The following is a 22,923-nucleotide window of genomic DNA, read 5'->3' on the forward strand; positions in this document are numbered from 1 at the left end:
CACGCTGACAGCGCTGTGCCATGAGTCACTTTTAATCGCTGCCTCATTTGTTCCTGACCTGAATAACCTTTTTATAGAGGCCTGCGTGCAGTGTAACACCTCCTGTGCCGGATCGCGCTTCAGAGGCCACACAGCTGTCCCAAGCGATTTGCACGGCTTCGGAATGAGCCTCGGGAAGGGCAGCCCTTGGTCCTTTGTACTCCTTCTGGAAGGAAAAAGGGATTTGCCCCCGAGAAGGGACGGTCAGTGCGCGGGTTTGAGCACCGACCTGCACAGACCCCTCAGTGCCACAGCGAGAATATGGGGGCTCCACACTGAGGACCCCTCCTCTGCCACCGTCAAGACCGTCACCTCCCGTGACACTTTCACAGAATTACCGAATCTTCCGAGTTGAAGCGACCCTCAAGGATCACTGAGCCCATCTCCTGCCCTGCACAGGACTATCCCCAAGTCACAGCACCGAGAGGATTGTCCCAAACACTTCTTGAACTCTGTCAGGCTTGGTGCTGTGGCTGCTTCCCTGGGCAGCCTGTGCCAGTGCCCAAACACCCTCTGGGTGAAAGAACCTTTTCCTAATATCCAACCCAAATCTCCCCTGACAAAACTTCATGCCGAATTTGGGGTCCGTTCGACCCCACGCACGCAGCTGAAGCTGCGACACCAACTCCCAGCTCTCCCCACCGCCACAAACCCTGATCGCGGCCAGCCCGGCTGCCCCAGAGGCTGCTCCCCCTCAGCAGCTCCGGGATCCTTGCCGCTCTCGCCGCAGTGGGGCGGGGGCTCCCCTGGCCCCGCCCACCCTCTGGGTGGGGGCGGAGCATGGCGGAGCTGTGCTTCTATTGGTGAGAACGAATGCCCATCCTGGCAGTTCTCCAATCAGAGGCTGCGAATCGCAGGGCCGTCAGACATTGCTTGTTTCCTATGTGGAGCACGCGAGACGCCGCGCGCAGTTCGCCGCCCCTTCTGCCCTCTCGGCCAGTCACGTCCGGCCGGCCTGACCGCAGTAGGGAGCAGGACCCCGCTGGGCGCCTGTCAATCAGTGCGTTGCCCCGCCTTGCCCATTCCCCGCCCGCAGCGCAGCCGGGAGCGGGGGGCGGGCCGCTCCGGTGCGGCAGGCGGGGCCCGGCGGACGGGGGAGGGAGGCAGGGAGGGAGAGGAGGAGGAGGAAGGGGAAGGAGGAGGAGCTGCGGCTGAAGCCGGCGGAGCTTTCAGTACCTCGGAGAAGGGCTGCGAGCGCGCCGGGCGGGCAGGAGCCGCCACCGCCGCTCTCCGCTTCCCTCACCTGCCCCGCTCCGCTCCTCTCCCGCCCCTCCCGCCCCGCGTCCCCGCCGGCGCCGGAGGGAGCCCGGTCCCGGCGGAGCGGCTCCGCGGGGACAGCACGGCAGCGGCACAGGCTGGGTGATCGGGACGGGCGGGGGGTCCGTCAGCGCAGGGACGGGACGGGGGTCAGCCCGGGACAGCCGGACTGGCTTAGGGGTCGCTCGCTGCCCCGCTCCTCACGGAGCGGCGGTCGGGGCGGCGAGGAGAGCGAGGGGGCTCGCAGCCCGCATCTCGCAGCCCGTGGAGCCCGAGGGGAGAGAGGAGCACCGAGTGCGGCAGCGGCTGCCGGCATTTGCTGGGTGGGCAGGGAACCAGAAACAGGAGTCGCACCAGCGGCTGAGAGCGGGGAATCTGCTCCTCGGGACAGAGATACCCCCGGCTCAAAGCGGGTTTCAGGGGAAGGGGAAATTGAGTGTTAGACGCATTTTGGTAGTTTTGCTGAAAAAATCAAGTGCCGAAGGCAGATCTTAGGCAGATAAGGTAGAGGGATGGATCCCGCTGTTTTGGATGCCGGCTTGAATTTTTTATTTACTTTTCTGTTTTGACCACTGCTAAATGTGGATTTTGTGAGCGAGCCCGATGGCGGTTGTTCCATTGTTCCTTGTTTGAACGTAAATCTTAGTCCTGCTGCTTGTGGATGTTTTATTTATTTATTTATTTATTTTTGGGAAGGACCTTTCCAGGTAGCTTTTTGCGTCTGACAGAATGAAGCCTTTGTATTTTTCAATCAATCATACCTAATATTGACGTTCTGTTTGGTACAAGAGACTTAAAGTGCTGCCTCACTCAGAGGACCATTAAAGACTTTTTCGGTCGCTACATGTAGCTGAATGTGTTACGACACATCCTTTCTCCCCCCCCAAATCTTCCGAGAGATTTTTCCAAAATGAAGAAATTTAATTTTCGCAAAGTTTTGGATGGTTTAACTGCCGCATCCCCTGTTGGAAGCAGTGGCGGTGGCAGTGGAAGTGGGGCTGGTGGTGGCTCCGTGCACTCAGGAGGGACTGCGGGAGCTGCAGGGACACCCAGAGAGGAGATCCAGGAGACGCTCACTTCAGATTATTTTCAGATCTGTAAGGTAAAAGCTGTATTTTTTATTTTCTATAGAAATAATAAAGGCTTTCCTGGGTTGGGGGTTGGGGGGGTAGTAATATGATACCAAATAAGCGTTTTCCTTGAGAACTGCAGTGGTTGTATAAGGACTTTGGAATGATAAGACAGAGATCCAGGGGATGCTTTTTCCCTCCTGCTGCAGAGTTGGGGTGGTCAGTAAATTCATAGAAATCTTGATTTCAGCACTCAGGGCCGAATTCCAAGTTCACACTTGGACCCCAAACTGCTGACAGGATTGTGGACAGGAAAGCAAATCAAATGGTGTTAGTACGGATAACATTTACAAGTCATTAGAAATTGAAGATTGTATGCAGCTACAGGAGGATTGTCACCTCCTCGTTCTTCATCCTCCCTGCCTTTCCTTCTCTATTTTAAGAAAAGGCACAAGCTAGAAATAAAAAACAGTGCAGTGACTACTGAAATCCAGGACTTAAATGATTGTGAGGAGCTAGATGTAGATTCAGGGTGGCTGTTTACCATTTGTACTGAAGTTTCTGATTGCATGATAGCAAACTTGGTGGGACAGCATAAATACCAAAAGTTGCCAAATCTGTTCTGCTTTTTATGTGTTGATCACCTTAAGTGGGAATTTTCTATTGAGTAGAAAGTGTGAGATATCCCTGCATGTATTTTGGTTTGTATCGTTTTCTGCAACAAAGCTTTTCGTGGTGGTCTTAAATACTTGCGCCTGTAAGACAGTACAAACTATTTGATACTTCTGACCAGCTCTGGAATATGAAAATCCTACTTTTGTAATAAGGACAAACATGAAAGGAGATTATGGTCTTCTACTATTACATGTCAGTTTTATGTGAATTCTGGTGGCTTTACAAACAAAGTTTTGTTTGCTTATTGTTTTGATTAGAAGCTTCAAAACCAGAATGTTTAATTAGTGCAATTTGCAGTACTAGGAGTAAATGGACTCCACCTATTAAGTACTTTGCTTTTATTAATCAGATACAAATTGATCTGAAATTTAGATTACAGTCAACTCCAGCACATCTTATTTTTTTGTGTTTCGGAATGAAGAAAGAAATTAAAAACCAAGACAAGCCTATGAGACATTTTGTGTGTACATCTGGTCCTTGTGAAACACACAGCCTCCCTGATCTCAGATACCGTGTTTCTAATTCTGTTGGCTTTCAGCTACAGCTGGTGTCAAAACTCTTGCAGACTTCAAGGGAAGAAGGATGAGCCGTATGGCTTAAAGACTCAGGGACCTTTAGATAGGTTGTACAAAATTCTAATTATTTTTTCTTATAGTTCTTTGCCATCCTGAACCACAACAGGTTCCGGCCTTTTGACTCACATGATTCTGTAGTTTAATAGACAGTCAGTAATAAGTGCATTAGAATCATATCTGCTTCCCAGGTTTAAGTTTGACTACCTTTGCTTATGTACACGGTAATTTAGCATTTTGTGAAACTCCAGGTCTTTAGTACAGTGATTTCCCATTTTGTCACATCAGTAAAAAAGATAATACAAACAATCAATTAGAAGGTCTGACATTTAAAGATTTCTAAGTAAAGCTAAAACTCAACGTGGTTTTTCATGTTCAAGTCATGTGATAGGGACAAAGATCTGTATTTAGCGAGATACATTCTTATTTCTTACGGCACATTTATGAAAATAAGAACATAAGATGAAAAAAAAAATTTCCTTATCTCCATTATTTCCCTTGTTTGCTTTGATATTACTTGAAGACAGATTGTGTTATGTCCTGATAGATCTATTTGGAATATGTGTAAAGGAATATGCCATTTGAAGAAGATTTCAATAGCCAATATTTGCCTGTCTTAGCTCTCAGGTTAAAACGTTCTCAACAAAGTAAATTTGCGTGCGAAACCTTTCGGTTGCTTGCAGCGGCACTTGCTCATGAACGCATGTTACTGCAGAAGTCTACGGTACACAAAACACCGGCTTCCTTTTCCAAGGTATGCCGACAGCAAACTTGCGAAGCCCTGGGTGATGCTCGTGACAGACAGCCGGCGGTGTTTATGCCCGGGTGCGCCGAGCGGCAGCTGTGCAGCGCCCCGGGAGAGAGGCAGAGGCGGCCCGGGCGCTGCGGGCCGGCGCCGTGACTCGGGGCAGCGGGGCCTGGCGCAGGCGCAGCTCGGGGCCGGAGCGTGCGCCTCCGTCACTGCGGGTCGGCTTAGACACACCGGCCCCGCGGGCCCCGAGCGCCGGCCCCCGGCCTTTGGGGAGTTCGGCGCTTCGCTGTTTCAGCGGGGTACTCGCATGTTCGCTTACATAACTTACACGGGCTGCGTATTTAAGGATCCGTCATCGGTGATCCTGCTGCGCGCAGAGCTGAGTGAGGCTAATGGCACTTCTGGTTCGTTGTATCTGCAGGGTCGAGGCATCTGGGCTAACAGCCTAAGCAGCCCTCAGCCTGCTTTTCCTTTCTTTGCTGATTATAAAAATCCTCATTTAGAAGAGAAACATAAAAGCTGACTCACACTTAAGAATTAAAGGGCGTTTCCCTGCAGTTTTTAATGTAAATAAATTGCCTTTCTGAAGTTTGTAGGAGGTCTGCTTGACTGAAAACGCACCTCCAATCCTCTAGCAGAAAGCTGTTTTGAACGGTAACACACCTGATTTCATTTGTAACGCACCTGAACACACAGCTCTCCATTTTGTGGCATTTTCAGGTTTTGAGTTCCAGACTGGAGTTTAACAGAAGTAAACTGAATATTTTATGCCAAGATGTTCTCAATGAGTTACTTTTGACATTTATATTTAAATCATTTATGTGATCTCCTGTATTGAAAGAATGAAGTATTCTTGAAGCTATTTCATATGAAATAGCTACGGCCTGTTTTAAGCATGATAAATTTACGTGTTGGTAGCTGTAATGAATCAGAGGCACCATTTTCAAAGTACTCAAGCAGTGTGAGATATTGCCATACCTTTGTGACAGCAGGAAGCTGAGGTACAGTTTAGGCTGCGTCTAGGGGCTGCTCTTGGGATTTGGGTATCCAAGTGGAAATCACGAAAGTATTGATTAGAGTTCACATTAGTTGAATTGAATGTGTGAGATAGCAGCTAAAACTAGGCATGATCTAGTAGAATATGCTACTGAAGTCTGTCTTAATTTTAATTGGGACAGACCAAATTTCCTTGGGTTTGCTTCTTTGTGTTTTCCCTCTGTATATGTGTTGGTTTTTTCCTCTGGCAAGGATTTTTAGGCTCACCTGTGTTTGTCCAGACCATCTAGAAACTAAAATACGGCACTGGGGAGAGATCTGCTATTAATAAAGGAAGTGAGAAGTTCACAGTTAGGATGTTTTAAGTCATTTGGGTAGAACTTTGAGCAGAGGGCACATAAAGGGAGAAAACAGTGATTTATCACTTTTTCAGGATGTTGGTTAGGGGATGATGCAGTTGGGAAAAACTGAAAAAGAATGAAGATTTTTTTGTATGTGAAGTACTTGTTCCTCTTGAAAAGAAGTCTCCCATATAGAACTACTCAGGATTTTCTTGGAGGGCATTATAGAGTTGAATTGAATTTGTAGAGCATGAGGTTAATAACTTTGAAATCAAGACCTCAGTTAAGAGCACAGTAACAGATGTACTTTACCAGGTACACAATTAATCTACTCTAACATGTTTTCTTTTGCTGTGGGCAGCAACTGGATACCCACAAAAAGGTCTAAGAACTGGCAATTTAATCTTGTCAAAGAATTGCTCAAACGGTTATAGACTGCCCTTAAGCCCCAAAGCATGAGATTTCTTTTCTTTCCCAAACTGGTCTTCAGTGTTATTAATGGGTAGTCTTGCAACCCAATAAACATCCCTTAACTCTTGTTATATTGTTTGATAGTGTAGTCATAGTTTCAGTATGTTATTACCCAGTCTTTGTGCAAAAACCCATGGAGGCCAGAACAGTTTTAGGCTTTTGTTAAAACTGATATGGAATCCCAAGGCCAATTGCAATTGTGCCTTCCTAATCTTGCTTATGTTTTGCAGAAACAGGCCTTCAAGATACAGTCAATGAGTAGCCAAGTTAAATACCATAATTTTCTGGATTTCCTATCAGGTAGTCTTAAATTTTAATTCCCGGAGTTTATAGATGGTAATACCTTATTTCAACCTATGAAGATAAACATTTAATCCTTCTGACAACATCCAAGTAGGTATTTTAACTGCAAATGCAACATGATGCTATAGTTCAGTGATAACACAGAGAAGATCAATTTTGGAATGGCAATTTAAGCACAATGCTGCCAGAGCACATTTTTTGTTATGAAGAATTAAAACCAAAAAAATCCTTGATATAAGATATCCACAGTGATTTAGTCAGTTTGAGCTGTTCGGTTAATATGTCTTATTTCCTGGCTGAGATTATACAGGGAACAAAAAATAAAATGTTTCTAAAGTGCTACATTTTCATGAGAAGCCATTTTAAAATTAGCATGAACTCTTACTTGTAAGTTCTCAGAGTTCATTTAATACTTAAATGGTAATAAGTTAATGTTGGGAAGGATTTTTTTTCAATATACCAGAGTTTGGATCTAAAATTAAATGCAGATCCTATTCTGTTTAAAACTACAGAGTCATAAATGACACTTCTAAATTAGATTATAGTAATTTCATGAAATTTGGGATGAGAATAATGTATTCTTCTTTTTTAAGTGTTTGTATTAATTACAAATAGGATTTATCCATGGGAAAGAGCATAGCATATTAAAAGCTTCTTTTGAAAGAATTTTGCAGATTTTAAGGTACCTGTAGATATAACTGGATTCACTTCTTTGGGGTTTTTGTGGAAATATCTGTCTTTTTGCATAATTAATCCTGAATGAAGTAATACACACCCTTCATGGCCAACACATGCAATTACATCTTCAAAATTATTTCCAGACTTGAAGGTTGCTGAATAAAGCGCTCAAAAAATTCCACATTTCTTAAATAACTTTGTTTGCACAGTCAACTTTTAATTACATGATCCCCTATTTCTTCTATAGGTTTAATTTAGCAGAACAAATAGTGTTTGCTCATAGGAAAGTACTTCAATATTTCTTTGCATACTTAAACCTCAGAACATGCCTGAATATTAAGTTCCCCATGGACGTTTCCGACAGAAGTGCTCACCACTGTAGTTCTGAAAGCTTTATAAACATTAATGAATTGACCTTCATAATATTTCTGTGAGATGGAAATTATATATCCCTGCAGTATAGATGCCACAGAAAATCTAAAATGTCCAGGGTCAACTGTTTTGAGTCTCCAGCTTGACCTGCTTTGCATCTATTTTTCTTTTACGTATTTAACTCATCTCACATTGTTTTCACATTCTGTTGCACATATTCTACACAGCTGCAGAGTGATCTTTAAGTTGGTTGTTCAGCTTATATGCCCACCTTAGATAATAGCCAGAATGACTCTGAATTTCCTTTCTGTCTCAAATGACTACAGATGGATATCTGGCTCCACTGTACCATGGCAGAAAAAGATAATATAATTAATCCCTACAAGAGGAGAACAAATCTATACTGCATAGATTAACTTACTTAATTTTTAATTTTTTTTCTTTTTATAGTTGATCTTGCATTTTTAACAATATAAGGACCATAGAATAACCTGAATTGGAAGGGATCCTTGAGGATCACCAAGTTCAACTCTTTGATTTCACTAAGGGAAACCTAAAGGTTAAGATATTTACTCTAATTTTGTGTGCCATTTGAAGTGAGGTTTATTTTGATTGTTGGTTTGGGAGGGTTTTTTGATTTTTTCTTAATCCATGGGATCATAGCTGTTGGAAGCTCATCTAGTCCCAACCCCACTGCCATGGGCACAGACACTTTCCATTTGACCAGACTGCTCAAAGCACCATCCAACCTTGAACACTTTTAAGAGTGTTCAAGGCATCAACAGTTTTTCTGGGCAACCTGTGCCAGTGCCTCACCACCCTCACAGTAAAAAATCTTTTCCCCAATATCTAATCTGAATCTGATCTCTTTTAGTTTGAAGCCATTGCCCCTTGTCCTATCACTACATGCCAATAAAAAGTTCCTCTCCAGCTTTGTTTTAGCCCCTTTTAGGTACTGGAAGGTGCTGTAAGGCGTCCCTGGAGCCTCTCCAGGCTGAACAACTCCAACTCTAGTGGGAACACTGGCTATATTATTCCTCACCTGTGGGTCACCAGGTAGTTAATGAGAACTTTTCTTACTATTGCAGTGGGAAAAGCAATTTTTAATCTCATGTAAGAGGATGGAGGAAATTCTGCCTGGTTGGCTCACAGTGCTCTGATTGAGGAGCTGTCACGTAAAAAGTTGGTTGCATAAGCAACTTTGCCCCCAACTCAGTTCTGAAAGAAAAAGATATTTACACTTAATTTTTATAAGAAATGACCAAGAAATTACTTAGAGTTTTGTGGATAAGAATATGAAGATTTTTTTTCCAGATAGAAATACATATTCTGTGTAAAACATGCAGCTGTCCTCAGTGGAGCTGGACTAAATCAAAGACAGACCCCATTCTCACTCCGTTTAGATGAATATCCACTCATATCTGCTTCCTATTCTGAGACATCTAATATTCCCTGGTGTATGATTTATGCCCAAAATACTTTTGGAAGTCTGTGTGAAAACGCTGTGAAAAGTTAGTGTATTCCCTTTATAAACTGAGAAAAGGAAACAGTAGAGAGAACTAGTACACCTTCCTAAACTACATGAATATAATGGTCTGTTGGCAATTTTAAGAAAAAAAGTGCTCATGAAAGTAGCTTATGGGGTATATTAATTTGTCACTGTGTGTTAGAATCGTTATAGGGAAGATTAGAGGACTGTAGGGTTAGAAATACAAGTAATGTGTGTCTGTGGAGAGGAGAGAAAGCACATTATTACGTACAGATGGCTGGCAAGTATGCTCAAATGTAATAAGATGTTATCTTGTACAAAGCTGTGTCCATTCCTAACAGATCACCAGCAAAGAGTATGAATAATAAAGTACTAGAGATAATCTGTCACCTGTAGCTAGGGCCAAGGTCTGAGGAGGTACACTTTTAATGGTTCCTTTGAAGTTAAGTTGTATATAGTACTGAAAAAACCCAACCTCAATATTCAAGGTGATGAATTCATGGACTCAGAAGGAGCCTTACTGTATTCTGTGGTGTATATAAGTAGATGCATGGTAGCATGTCTTTTGCAGAATTTGAATCCAATAAACTAAAAAATAATTGCTTCTATTTCATTTAAAAATCTGTTATGTAAGAACGCTGTGAGGTCAGACACTCAGAAGTCAGGTCCCTTATTCAGCTAGTATCCAGTTATATCTATATGTGAGGCAGTCTTGTCTTATTGCATCTTTTTATTTTCCTAAAGTGTCTGCTTATATCTTGTTCCTGTCCTCCTCACAGTATACAACAGTGAACAGTATACAACGTGTGAGGAGGATGAATGCTATTCAGTTTGTGTTCTTTGCAACAGTTCCTGTGAGAAGATATCTGTGTTATCCACTGGGCATCACCATTATAGTAATATAATAATAAATTAATGAATGCTCATCTCTGCTTCGTTCATCCTGTTCCATCTCTTGTATCCCTTCAGGGTGGAGATGTGCTCTCAGTTACAGCTGTCCATCATCATTTGTGTTACAGGTACATTCCCTTGTAGCTGTGGATAAAACTTAATTTTACTGAGTCCACAGATCCCTGCTTAATTCATTGCTCGTCCCTACATATATTTTGAAACGCTCCCTGAATGAGGCAAAGGCAGGAAAAGTGGCCGTGGTTATGTAAACAGAGATCTGATTCTTACAATCCTTTGGCTCTGCTGTTTTCATTGTGTCTGTTTTCTTGGTACCTTCATAGGCAGTGCAGAGGGACAGTGATGTGCAAGATCTGCTGGATTTCACTGCTGTGAGAGGGTAAAAGCCTGCCACAAAATACCTGCATTTCATTTGGAATGTATCTTCACCCTGTGTGAGGTGACATGCTGGCCTTATTTTCAGGTTAAATTCTCAATTCAACATCAGAAAAAAAAAGATCTTCAAGTTGCATACAGCATGTATATAGAAAGAAGGTAGAAGATTAATTATGAATTAGTATTAAATAGTAAACAACGTTGTGAAGGAAAGTAATGAAATCTGGTAATAGCATTTGTATACAAGAATTTCAAATTACATTGCAGAACAGATTTTCACAGGAATAAACCAATAATGCAGATTATCTCTGTATCAAACTAGAGTTTAACACTCTGTTTCTCTAGCTTCTCCCCTGCCATTCCCCAGCCCAAATCCCCCACCGTTCAATAACTTTATCACAGCAGTAACATTTTTTCAGTCCTCAGTATGGCTGATTTTTTTAAAAAATCTAAAATATATTGAAAGCAGCAACCAAAGCATTTGTTTCAGAACAGAAACCACAATCCATAACAGAACACAAGCCATAACAGAACAGAACTAATTAATCCAAAGTAGTGAAGTTTCAGAAAATCTAAAAATGGGAAGTAATGCAAAATTAATTAGTTATTAATAATATTGTTTCATATTATTATTATTATTATTTATTGTTATGTTGATCTGATGTAAACTTAATAAGAACAGTTTTGGTTTTTTTTTAATTTCTCATTAAAGTTACAAAACTATCCTATTCTTTGTATCTGCGGTCATAGTGCTGACAAAAATATTTTTCTTTCAGGGCTATCAGATACGTTGAATGTTTTACAATTCTTGTATATGTCCCTAAAGCAGATCCATCTGTTGATATTCTGAACCAGCCTGTCTCAAGTTCAGAGTAATACAGTTAAATGATGCAACGACAAATCAATGGAACTGCTGTTTAAGTTACTTTGATTATAAAGATTTTCCTTTGCACTGAAGTCTTGCTTAAGTGGGTAGGCCAAATGAACATTGCAATCAGTAGTTTAGGGTTGGGGTTTTTTATAATTTTACATTAAAGACAAGGGTAGATACAGTTTTATGAACGATCAAGACATTTCTCCATATGCTGGTGCCCTATTTCTTCTTGCCAGTTTAAATGGCAGTGGTAGGAAGTACATTACACATATTACTCTACAGTGGGTGCAATTCCTTCATTGTTGTCTCATTTTTTCTTCCCTATTTTGTATATTTGCCTGGGGTTTATTGTGGGGTTTGTTGTTGTTTTTGGACTTGAGAGAGTTCTTTTAGAAAGAATAGTAAAGTAAATGAAGAGATGAAAGAATTTTGCATATCCTTCTCACTTGGACTTGGGATTTCTCCAAAGGGCATAATGCCTCCCTTGGGATGGTTATATTCATGTATTACCCTGTAACTTACAATGCTGTAACTCAGTGCTGTGGTGGATGTAGGAGGATGGTGTAGTTGCCAAGCAGTTGCTTGGCCATAGCTACACCGATTTAAATAGATCCAGAAAGTGATATTAAAGGAGGAGTTGGACCAGACAGTCTGCAGAGTTCCCTTCCAACCTCACCTGAGCTGGGGAAAATAAAGCTTATAGATCAATGTAATTCTATTTATTTGTGGATTTTCCTGTCTAAATCATATTAATTTTGTATTTTTGATACACTACAGTGTATTTCAAAGGACAAGCATGAGGAGAATGCTTTTTGAAATTCAGAAGGCCTTATTTTTCCCCTGTGGTTTGCTTAGCTTGGCTATATTTATATGAATTGCATCTAAATAGGACCATCCTTATTTATTTAATAGTCTTTAACATCTAGCTTGCAGAACTGAAAATGACAGTGGAAAAACATCTCTGAAGTATCTGCAGAGATCTTTGTTACAGAAAAAAAAATCATATTAATTTTACAAAAATATAATATTTAAGTCAGCTAATTTCAAATACTCTAAAATCTCTCTTATTTTTTGTGTAATTATCAGTGTGTAATATTTGTGAAACTAAACATTTAAAATTCAGGCTTGAAGTCTGCTTTATGTCCAGGACAGCTACAAAATTCTACCATAGCTAATTAAGCAGTTTTTTGTAACAAAGTAAGTTCCATAATTTAAAAATTAAACAATAAAACAAATTTGCCTACTGCTAAAAGGAATGTTCTTCTATGCCAGCAGTTTTGTAGGGAAATATTATGAAATTCTGTGTTTCTTATACATATCTTTTCTTCCTGCCCCAATACCTATCTCAGTAATGCTTCCCTTTTGTGTCCACATTTTCCATGTTTTTTCTTACTGTATTTCTCAACCAATAGTTTTCCTTTTCCTTTTTCTTCTTCTCTGTTCACTGCTACTGGCGAGGATAATAAGCTCTAAGAAATAGCTGCTGAGACAAACCCATGGTCCATCTCTCCCAGCAGTCAGTCTCTGACAGTGGCAGCAGAATTGTCACTTAGGGAGGGTAATAAGTACATCACTTTCTGCAGTCCATTCCCTTTCCAATCTCCCATTCACCATCACTGGATTTGATATGCCACCCCCCCCCCCCCCCCCCCCCCCCCCCACCCCCCCCCCCCCCCCCCCCCCCCCCCCCCCCCCCCCCCCCCCCCCCCCCCCCCCCCCCCCCCCCCCCCCCACCCCCCCCCCCCCCCCCCCCCCCCCCCCCCATTTTAAACTAATCTTTAATTTCCTTTGAATGCCTCCAGGCTTTGCCAAATGCCTCCATGACTTGGCCAAATTGTTTAGCTTACCCACTCACTTGTTTATATGATTCTTAGTGATATCCCCCCACATCCAGATCTCAAGTAATGGGCTCACACAGGTTTTCTGTAGCAGCAGAATGATGCCCTCTGTTAGTCCTTCCTGTGTTCTTCCTCATGATGTCCAATATTACTTGGCTTTTGGGGGTTGCCATTGAACATTAAACCAAGTATTTCAGAGGAATGACAACCATGCCTGAAAATTACTTTGCTGAATTGCAAATGCTAGTTCCAAGTTCAGCATTGTGCAGATCTAGTTAAGATTTTTTTTTTCTTCTAGATCTCTTTGACTGAAGCTCATTTATCAACTTCTTTCCCACTTAAGTCACTCTAATGAAGTCTTTCAGGAGCTGGTCACCAGTAGTACTGAACTTCACTGTCCAAAGGAGATTGCTATTAGCTGTGATTTCAGAGACTTCAGGGTTCATTACCTTTTATAGGTCATTAAAGACAATGAATAAAATTGGTCCAAGCATGGAGAACTCTACTTGTGGATTTTCTTCATGGTAAAAAATCCATAAAACTCTCCTTTGTTTTCTGTGACCTAACCAGCTTTCAGTCTACAAAGAAATTTCTTCAGTCCCATGACACTTCTGTTTCTCTATAACATTGCTGTGGAATGTTATTGGAAGGCTTTTGGAGAACTTATGTATATTCATCCCCTTTATTTACTTGCATGCTGACAGCTTCACAGAATTAGAGAGAGAACTAGTCAGACATGATTTCCCATTGAAGAAACTCTGCTGACTTCTGCAACAAGCTTTATCTGTGTGCTCTGTTAGTCTTATTTTACCAGCTTGTCAGGGACAGCAATCAGCTTTCCCAGTCTGCAGGTCCAGAATCCCTTTTGTAAATGGCTTTTTCCAGATGACTCTTACACCACAGAAAAGAACTATCTGGGGGTATCTTTATCTAAGGGGGAAAAAAAGATAGTTTTTTAGAATATACTGTGAACATGCTCAGAAGCCCTGGTTCCTATTAGAGGTTGAGAGCTAGATGGAATCAATAACTTGGGTTTGAAAAGTTGTAGCTAAGCTGTGATTTTTCAAAAAAGTATTCCTTTGAAAAATGAAAATTTAGCCTATAAAAAATTTATTTGTCGTGTGTTGTTTACTTTGGTGGAAACCTGCTGATACCTTGTCCCCTTTTCATTTTTCATGAGAAGGGATCAGTCTTACCAATCAGAGGTTACAGACACAGAGAGCCATAAATGAGTGATGTCATGGTCTTGTAGTGAGTGTGATACATGGCAGCTCATTTGTATAAGCACTCAGTTTTATCACTACAATCTTGGAGCACCACAATACTAAAAATAGTATTGAATTGGTGAAAATGCTGTCATCATCGACTATTTTAATTTTCTACATAGCTGAGCAAGAGGCTGGAGAGGTTTCAGTCAACATTTTATCTCTTCTCTGTAAACCAGTCAATTATTCTTCAATGACATTTTGCATGTGGCATGTTGGTGACAATTTGGAAGTAGACTCTACATACTGAGCCACAGGTTTAGACTATGTAGTTAAATTTTAGCAAACATACATATTCACAAAAATTGTTTACCTAAATAAATCACTTTTGCTATCAGATGTTAAATGAAACAGGGTATCTATAAAATATTTGTAGATAAGGTAAACATTTTAGGTTTATGCAAATTGTCAGAAACATTTTTACTATAAACCCTATGTATCAGTTGATACAATTTAAATTTTGATCTAGTTCTGTGTTTTCTGGAGCTATTTAGAGGATGTTATAATCACTTTTATTAAAAAGGTGTCTTTGAAGTCTGATACAAATTACCACAGAATAAAAGATGAGAAAAACTCTTATACTAGATAATTGCATTATGCACCATGTGAACAATTATACTGGATATTGCATATTAGTACTAGTGCAATTTTTTCAGTTAATGAATATATCATGGTATCTTAGGCTGAAAAAGACCATTATGTCCTGTACAGGATATTAAAATGTTCATTGTAGATTACTAGCAAGCCCAAATAATCGATTTCCTATATTAATTGAAGTAAATTGTTTGTATAAAGATTACTTTAATGATATGTTCATGCAATTCACTGCTTAAAATGATTTAAAGAGAATTTAATAGAAAATAACTGAGCTAAACACAGATTTATGCTGAAATTGTATCTGCATTTGTAATTGTTCTGTTTCAAGTAAATTATTTTCCATATTGCACGGAAACTGTATGTCCTAGGGAGTGCAGACTGCCTCTAGAGACAGCATGCCCAAAAAGGAGACATAAAAGGAACATGGATAATGTGGAGAAAAGCAGTCCTGGCCCATCTGCTGTTTTCTTTTCTCTCCCCCCCATTTTTTATTTTTTTTTTTTTATTTTTTTGCCAGCTTCTTTCTCGGGGTATTTGGGGTAGTTAGGCCCCCTATATTTCTTTGAACGCAGAATGATTTTTAACCATACTTCTGCTTTTGTCTTCTATTGGCCCCAACTATTTCATTTTGTGTTTCTGAACACCATTGTAGTTTTGTTCTATGTTGTTCCTCCTGGACACAACTCAGATAAAATAGGAATGTTTGGGGGGGTTATTTGTTTGTTTGTTTGTTTTGTCACCCTAGGGTCAAGTTAATTTTGTAGCCTTCTCTTCTTTTTCGTTTGTATTAGTAAATGCTGTAAGGAAGCCCAGGCACATTTCTGGAGCTGTTACTCATCCTTATGCTCACATTCACTCAAGCTGTATCAATGCACAACTGAAAAGTCTGCTTGAAGTGCTGGCTTTTCATGTCAGTTTTTATCACAGTCCTTGGAAAAAGAAGGGACCAAAAAGCTTTTGTTGGACAAAAGCTGAGTACAAAAATTTGGGAGTTTGGAGTGTTACAGCTTTTCTGTTTTGTTGAATAGGTTAAATCTTAATTTAGTTTCTGAGGCTGCTCTAATTTGGGCCAAACCCTCAGTTATAGAGACATCTTTTTCTGCCTGTATAATGTAGCTTTCCTTCCTAAATGGTTTTGTTCTTTTGGCGTCCTAATAAATAGAAATATTGTACTTGAAAAGTGTAATTTAGTTCGATGTTCAGTAGATTTCAACAATTTTTTAAAAATATTCTACAAATGGCAGAATATTGCATTCACAAAAACCTCCCAGCTGGAATTAGTGTAAATACTCAAATTTGGAAAATGGCTGCAAATTAGAAAGAGCACTTTGAGTTAATCTTAGAGTTCAAAAATCATACTGAGCTATGATCCTGAAAAGATTTACATCACTGTTCTTGTAAAACATAGTTCTATCTCAAATACAGGTCCCAATTAAAATTTCCAAGTGGGAAGTCTGACTCTAGATTGCAGAAATACTGAATATACAATGCAGATTCTAAATATGTAGGCAAGGATGCAAATATGTCTTTAAAAATATTTATCTTTGCATTCTCAGATCTTAAAAAAGCACTGAATACTCCAGTAGTGGCTAAACATCAGAGAAGCTTACTGTGACTGGAAATGGTAGGAATTCAAACTTTATTATAGAGAGCCTCTCTAAAATCAATAATTAAAAAGAAGAAGAAGAAGGTGATTATTGGTGAAATACATAGGTTTTTTCAGATAAGGAAGAACATTTGTTCCCCAGAATACAGAAGTCTCAAATATCATAGCAGATTAGTAATGTGACATATCCAACACTTCAGCACACTATAAATACTACAGTCCATGACTCCTGATGTGTTTGTGACATGAGAGGTAAAACCATTTTTAGAGTGTGTAAGTCTGGTCCCAGACTTAGATATCAGAATGAAAAACTTATATTTGAGTAATCCTAACACTTAAGAAAATAAGAAAGTTATAAATCCCCAAAACACAAAGCAAACCAAACCAGAAACAGAATTGAGATCTTTGATAAATGCCTACATTAACATAAAGAGTGAGTTACTTTTCTACAGCTTAGTGAAGTAGCATATGCTTCTGGGTTTTTTTCAGCCTAGAAACTAATAATTAGACATTCTTTAAACAACTTCCCTTATCAGCAGTAATTAATATACGAGACAAGGAAGATCTCTTTTAAGGAAGTGGTTATTTGCTGAAAAACATACATTTGGTTGTTCCCAAACTGCTTGTGAATATCAGTTCAAGTGTTTGCAGCTGTAATGGAGGAGTTGGAGTGATACAGCTGTGGAATCATCAGCTGCCTTTTACTCAACAGGTCTGCAATTAAGGAGTCCCTTTTGTTGAAGTTGTTCCATAGGGACTGCTGAATGCTTCAGCAGACTTAGTTCTTGAACTAAATAATTTCAAGGAAGAGGAAAATAGCTTAAAAAGTTAAATTTCATTCAGTTCCAAGTACTTCCTCTCCAACCTCAACCACTTACTAAAAAAAGAGTCAGTCCTAGAGTTCAAGGTTTTATTGTGTTAAATAAATAAACCTTTATTATTATACTAAAAATAGCATTCTGTGCCCATTTTAGGTAAGCAGCCCCCCCCATTTAATTATAGTTCATTTTTATGTGTATTTTTATAGTCTAGTCTTGTTATTTTCAATTTTACTCTGATGTTAGTGTTCTCTGTCATCAGATTCTTTCTCATAAGAATTGGACAAGTCGTGTTGGTCGTAACATTCAGGTTAAGGTAGCTTAAAATACTGAGACAGTCTTCAAGGATTTGTTGTATCATGCTCAGTTTATTTATTCCCCAAAGTATCTCAGCAAAAATTAGAATTAAAAGTACAGTATTAAAATAAAGATTAAGAAAGGGTGAGTGGTTCAGTTGCTCATTGTGAGAACATCTTCTCTGCCGTCTTTGTTTTTTAAATTGATATTAAGGTTTTTACCTCATAGACTCGATTCAGTTTGTTGGTTTATTGGATCTTTTCCCCTGGATATATTCCATTTCTTTCTGCTGGAGCTGTTTTGTTGAGGCTGAGGTTGCTTCTGATAGTGTTTTGAAAGCATATTATGTATTTTTTTTCAGTTTACAGTTCAGCCCTGCATATTAAGGTTATCTTTCAGTATACCACTTCAGCAATATATACCAGTTCTATAATAACATACATTTCACAGTCTACTTTGTTGCAAGAAAACCTTTTAAAATATTACTGAGTGAAAAGCATAACTAGAAATTCATGTGAACAGAATTCACCTCTGTATTAAAATACTGTATCTTTTTAAATATTTCTCTTGAAATGTATTGAAAAAATACAGAAAAACATGAGCACAAAACATTCATGCTGTTCTCTGTGGTTGCAGTTCAGTCACTTTGCTCTTTTGCTCTGTTTCAGACGGTTCGCCATGGTTTTCCTTACCTACCCACTGCCTTAGCTTTTGACCCAGTTCAGAAAATTCTGGCAATTGGAACAAGAACAGGAGCCATACGAATGTATCCTTTCTCATTCAGAATTTGCACCATTTCTATGTATTTGTAAGTCAGGGATGGGAATTATCTTCTGCAAGTACTCAGGTAAGGGTACTGTTGTTGTGTTCTACTTTCTACTTCTTTGCTTATGAGATGGACTGGAAAAGGATGTGCTGTTGAGGAATTAACCAAGTCCCTAAGGGGTTCAAAGAACAATTTCTGATTGAGTTTTTAGCATATGGCTTTGGCATATTTTGTTTAAGATGAAACAGAATTGATCTTTTTCAGCGTGAAAAGTAAGAGTGGACAGCAAAATGGTAATGAGCAGGTTGTGGATGTTGTGCTAGCAATAAAAATTCATTGCTGCAATGCAGTTAGTCAATGTTAGATTGCTGTTAGGTGGTTATGTATGAAGTTATTTAGAGTATTCCATGTAAATGGTGGGAAATAAGTGATTTTAGGACAGAATTCATCTCTTCCCAGAGGAGAAGGTGAAGCACTGTAAAAGTGGCTATTTCTTTTTGTTAATTTAAAGGTACTTAAGTGCCAGTAATTTATATGTTGTTTTTAACACAGTAGGATTTTAAGTTAGAAGTTTATATGAAATTAATTCAAAGAAAAGGTAATTAAAATTTGAAGACTTAAGGAAAAAATTAAGAATATTTAAATGTTATGTATTTAAAAATGTCTAAATAATTTTTTTAGTTTGGCATGGTTCCAATGTTTTCCACTTCAGTGAAAATACATATAAAGGAAGAAAAAAAGAAGGACTATTGCAGGAAGGTTTAAAAGTTACAGAATACAAAAGTAATAAACCAATGTTTTTTACCAACTTTTGTAGCCAAATGAATTATGTGTTTAAAGTAGGGGACAATGCTGTATGAAATAACAGTATGATATTTTCTGGTTCTTTTGCTATCCCTGTTCCCAAGGTAACTATAAGTGTAATGAACCCAAGGCAAGTTACAAAGTAAAGAAAAATCTCTTCTAGAAAACAAGCCCATTCCTCATGTAACATTACTAAAACTTTGGCTCCTCCATTTTTGGGTATTCTTGGTGTGAACAGTTGCATTTTCATTAGCCTCATTTCTACAGATCCAGAATTTCTGACAAGACTCAACTAAACCTCCAGTAATGTGGTCAGCTTTGCTTTGATAGTTCTACTCTTTATTTCTTACGTATGTGAAGTAGATTTGGTATATTCGGTTCAAATGCAAAGAAGAAAGTGTCCATGAACTTGTGCACTTCTGGGAAGTGCAAGTCTAGTAGTCATGGTTTCTTCTTTTTAGAGGTATGCAAGGTTAAAAACCTGGGGGTTTGTCCCTGGAAACTTCCCTGATATCTTCAGAGTGAGGACATTGGGAGTTCCATGGTAGAAGGAGGAAGACTTTGCAGAAGACTGACTTTTAAGCCCACCCCTTCTTTCCATCTCAGCAATTTGGCTTTTCTAGGAGCAGTGCTGTCCCTGGCTAGGCATCCTGTATCTCTAAAAATCCCTCCTTTGAGGAAAATTCAGGTACTGAGACTGAATTAATACAGGTTCGTGTAGAAATAAATTAAAACTGCATGTCTCCTGCCACAGGAGTTCCATGCCACAGGAATGGAACATAAAGTGGAAAAACAGCTATATCCCTAAGCTTATATAGAATTCTCTATGTGTTTTCTATTAAAATAGTTAGCAGAAGGGAAAAGAATGTTTTTCAAAGTGTCCTTCCTTTTAACATCTCTTCTGTTTGCTAGCAAACTCCTACCTCACTCATGGAAAAAATTCTACCAGTTCTAGTATTCTTAATCAACAAGAGCATCAGGATTAACCAGGGAATTTGATTTTTTGGGGAAGATAAGTCATAATATAAATGCTTCTCAGCTTAGTCACAGAGAGCCTGGTTTGCTTAATTGAGCCCTGAGTTAATGGAAACTGTGCTTTGAAGACCAGAGGGTGCCATAAAAAGAATTACTTATTTATTAATTTTAACTGAGGTTTCTCCACTTGGCTCTAAGTTTTGCCAGAACATATTACATAAAAAACCTACTTGTGGACTAATAAATTCCAGTGAAACAGAGCCTAAGACTACCCCCAGACACCACTCATTTAAGCCAGTCTGATTGCAGATGTTTGTAGTTGTGGAAATCAGGCAATAAAATCCAAGATGTAACAGATTACGTATTATATCTGAAAGTACAACTCACTAATGCATTTTTCTTTTTAGCAAACTAAAGAAAAATGTTAGATTGTAGTGGCTACAAGTTTTCCACAGTATCCTGTAAAAAATACATTTTTAACAGAACTGCAGAATTTCATTCTGCCGTGAATATGTCACGGAAAGAAAGGGAATTCTTTCCATACATAGTTGTGTTTGGCTGGTGTTTGTAACAGTATTGTTGATGGAGCGAAAGGACAGCTACTTGGCTGCCATCAGAGAAATTCACCAGTTATCTATTTGTTGTTTACTGGTAGTGCCAAAGGTACCCGGTTTGGATCGGACTCTCTGTTTAGGGGACACAACGAGGATGGAGAGGACTTTTTTTCCTACAAGGAACTGCTGAGGAGCTGGGGATGTTCAATCTGAGAAAAGGATGGCTGGTGGGGGGGGACCTTATCACTCTCTCAAGTACTGAAAGGATAAAAGAAAATGGAATTAGATGTGCAGGGAAGTTCAGATTGGATCTTAGGGAAAAATACTTCCTGAAAGGGTTGTCAAACCCTGGAACAGGATGCCCTGGGAAGTGGTGGGGGTCACCATGTCTGGAGGTGTTCGAAAGTTGTGCAGAGGTGGCACTTAGGGACATGGTTTAGTGGTGGACTTTTTAGTGCTGGGTTAGTGGTTAGACTTGATGGTTTAGGAGGCCATTTCCTCCAAGAAAAGCTAAGTGATTTTATAAGATCATCTTGTTTCTTTCGATGAAATAACCAGTAAACAAATCTTCAATTCCATAATTACTGTGCCAAGTAAAGGGGAAGGTAAAATCCAAACCCAAGATAGCTCTGTTGAATGTCATGGATCCTCAGCAGCTGATGTACACAGAGAGGCTGTATTCCTGGGAGGTAAAACTCAGGCTGTTTGTGCACTCGAGAAAAAAGAGAATCTGGCAAAGAAAATAAATAGTGCTAATTAAATCATTGCTAGCAGAGTTCTGAGTAGGCATGGAATTTTACAGTTGCTAAAGGAAATGTGGTAAAGAATGCTTCACATCAGGTTGGATTTACTTTAAAAGAAAAGAGGAGAATGTAACTTGAGGTTTTGGTCTGAGAGAAGGGTGGCATAGAAGCTAAATATAAATTGTGACAGATTTACTCTCCCTGGAACTGCTGTCTTTTAATCTAAACAAGGTTTCAGTAGTTCTTTATCCTTAAAATAAGCTGACTGTGTTCTCTGCTGTTTACTCTGTGTGATTTATTGGGCAGATGGAATGGGGGTAGCACAGACGAGATCATAAACCTAAAGTTCTGTTGTTTGAATTGGAGGAATCATTGATACATTTCATCTTTTTATCTCATTGTACAATATATCTGAGATTTTTCTAGAGATCTTGACCTATTTAGGAATACAAACTTCACTGAGAGTCAGTACTCCTAACATAGTTCTTTTAAAATTCCCCCGGAAATCAACATACAAATGTGTGTTTTTGTGTGTATAGATACCTAAATTGGTTATTACAGAAATAAATTTATTGTCATCTACAAGAATAAAAAATTATTGTAAAAGATACCAAAAGAGTTAAATTTACCTGTATTACTAAATCTGACAGAATGAGAGTTTGGAGGAATTTTTTTATGCTAAGACTACTATGCATCTGATTATGTGTGCATTCACATATGGATACATATATGTACATATTAGGTTTCTGCTACATGCATAAATTTGGGTCCATTTGTTTCTCAAGCCTCTTCAGACTGAATATGTTACAGCTAAATGTAATGGACTTCCCTCACTTCAGTTGCAGTTTTATCCAGGAGATAAAATGGAATCTGACATCTGCAAACAAATGTACTGAGAAATATAAATTGGAGATGCATGTAAAACTGGCCTACAGGTGGATGACTCTGGCAGCATTTTAAGTGGAGCTGATGACTATGAACACTAGCTGAAAAAACTGCGTTCTGCATGTCTGTTACAAGGGGTTTTCTTGACTATAATAAAAAAAGCCCTCAGGTTATTCTGATAGTGAAATTATGACTACTGGTGATAGTCAACCATTTAAAAGATGGTTATGCGTCTTTAATTAGACCTTGTGCCCAGCTTTAGGGCTTTCCCTTACCTTTTTTGTTCCAAACTTTGTCATCAACAGAAGAGTTGATGTGCATTGGAATAAAGTGCATCAATTTGACCTCCTTTCCAGTCTACTAATTAATAATTTTTAGACAAATATCCATGACCTAAATTTGCAGACATTCTTATACCACAGAAATTGTAGTCATGCTACACATTAAGTTAGTTATTTTGACTCTTTTCTTCTTTTGTTTTTATCTGCCAGATACTCTTGATGGTAGCAGGAATTGATACTTCTCCAAATAACTTAGCAAAGCTAATATCTAGTAAAAGACAAACCCAAAGTACACAGGCACATTCAGTGGGAGTATTTTAGT

The 22,923-nt window shown here is 39.3% G+C and overlaps 1 protein-coding gene across 1 annotated transcript in view; it reads left to right on the top strand.

The window, feature by feature from the left end:
- Nucleotides 1-1,694: 1,694 nt before the first annotated feature.
- Nucleotides 1,695-22,923, top strand: part of STXBP5L (syntaxin binding protein 5L) — a 180,422-nt gene continuing 159,193 nt past the window's right edge. The window contains 2 exon segments of the mRNA XM_066341019.1: nucleotides 1,695-2,398; nucleotides 18,262-18,359. Coding sequence (XP_066197116.1) covers nucleotides 2,207-2,398; nucleotides 18,262-18,359 — 290 coding nt within the window. The 5' untranslated portion in view covers nucleotides 1,695-2,206.

The sequence above is a fragment of the Sylvia atricapilla genome, chromosome 2 (assembly GCF_009819655.1).
Source record: "Sylvia atricapilla isolate bSylAtr1 chromosome 2, bSylAtr1.pri, whole genome shotgun sequence".
In the NCBI taxonomy this organism is placed as follows: Eukaryota; Metazoa; Chordata; class Aves; order Passeriformes; family Sylviidae; genus Sylvia; species Sylvia atricapilla.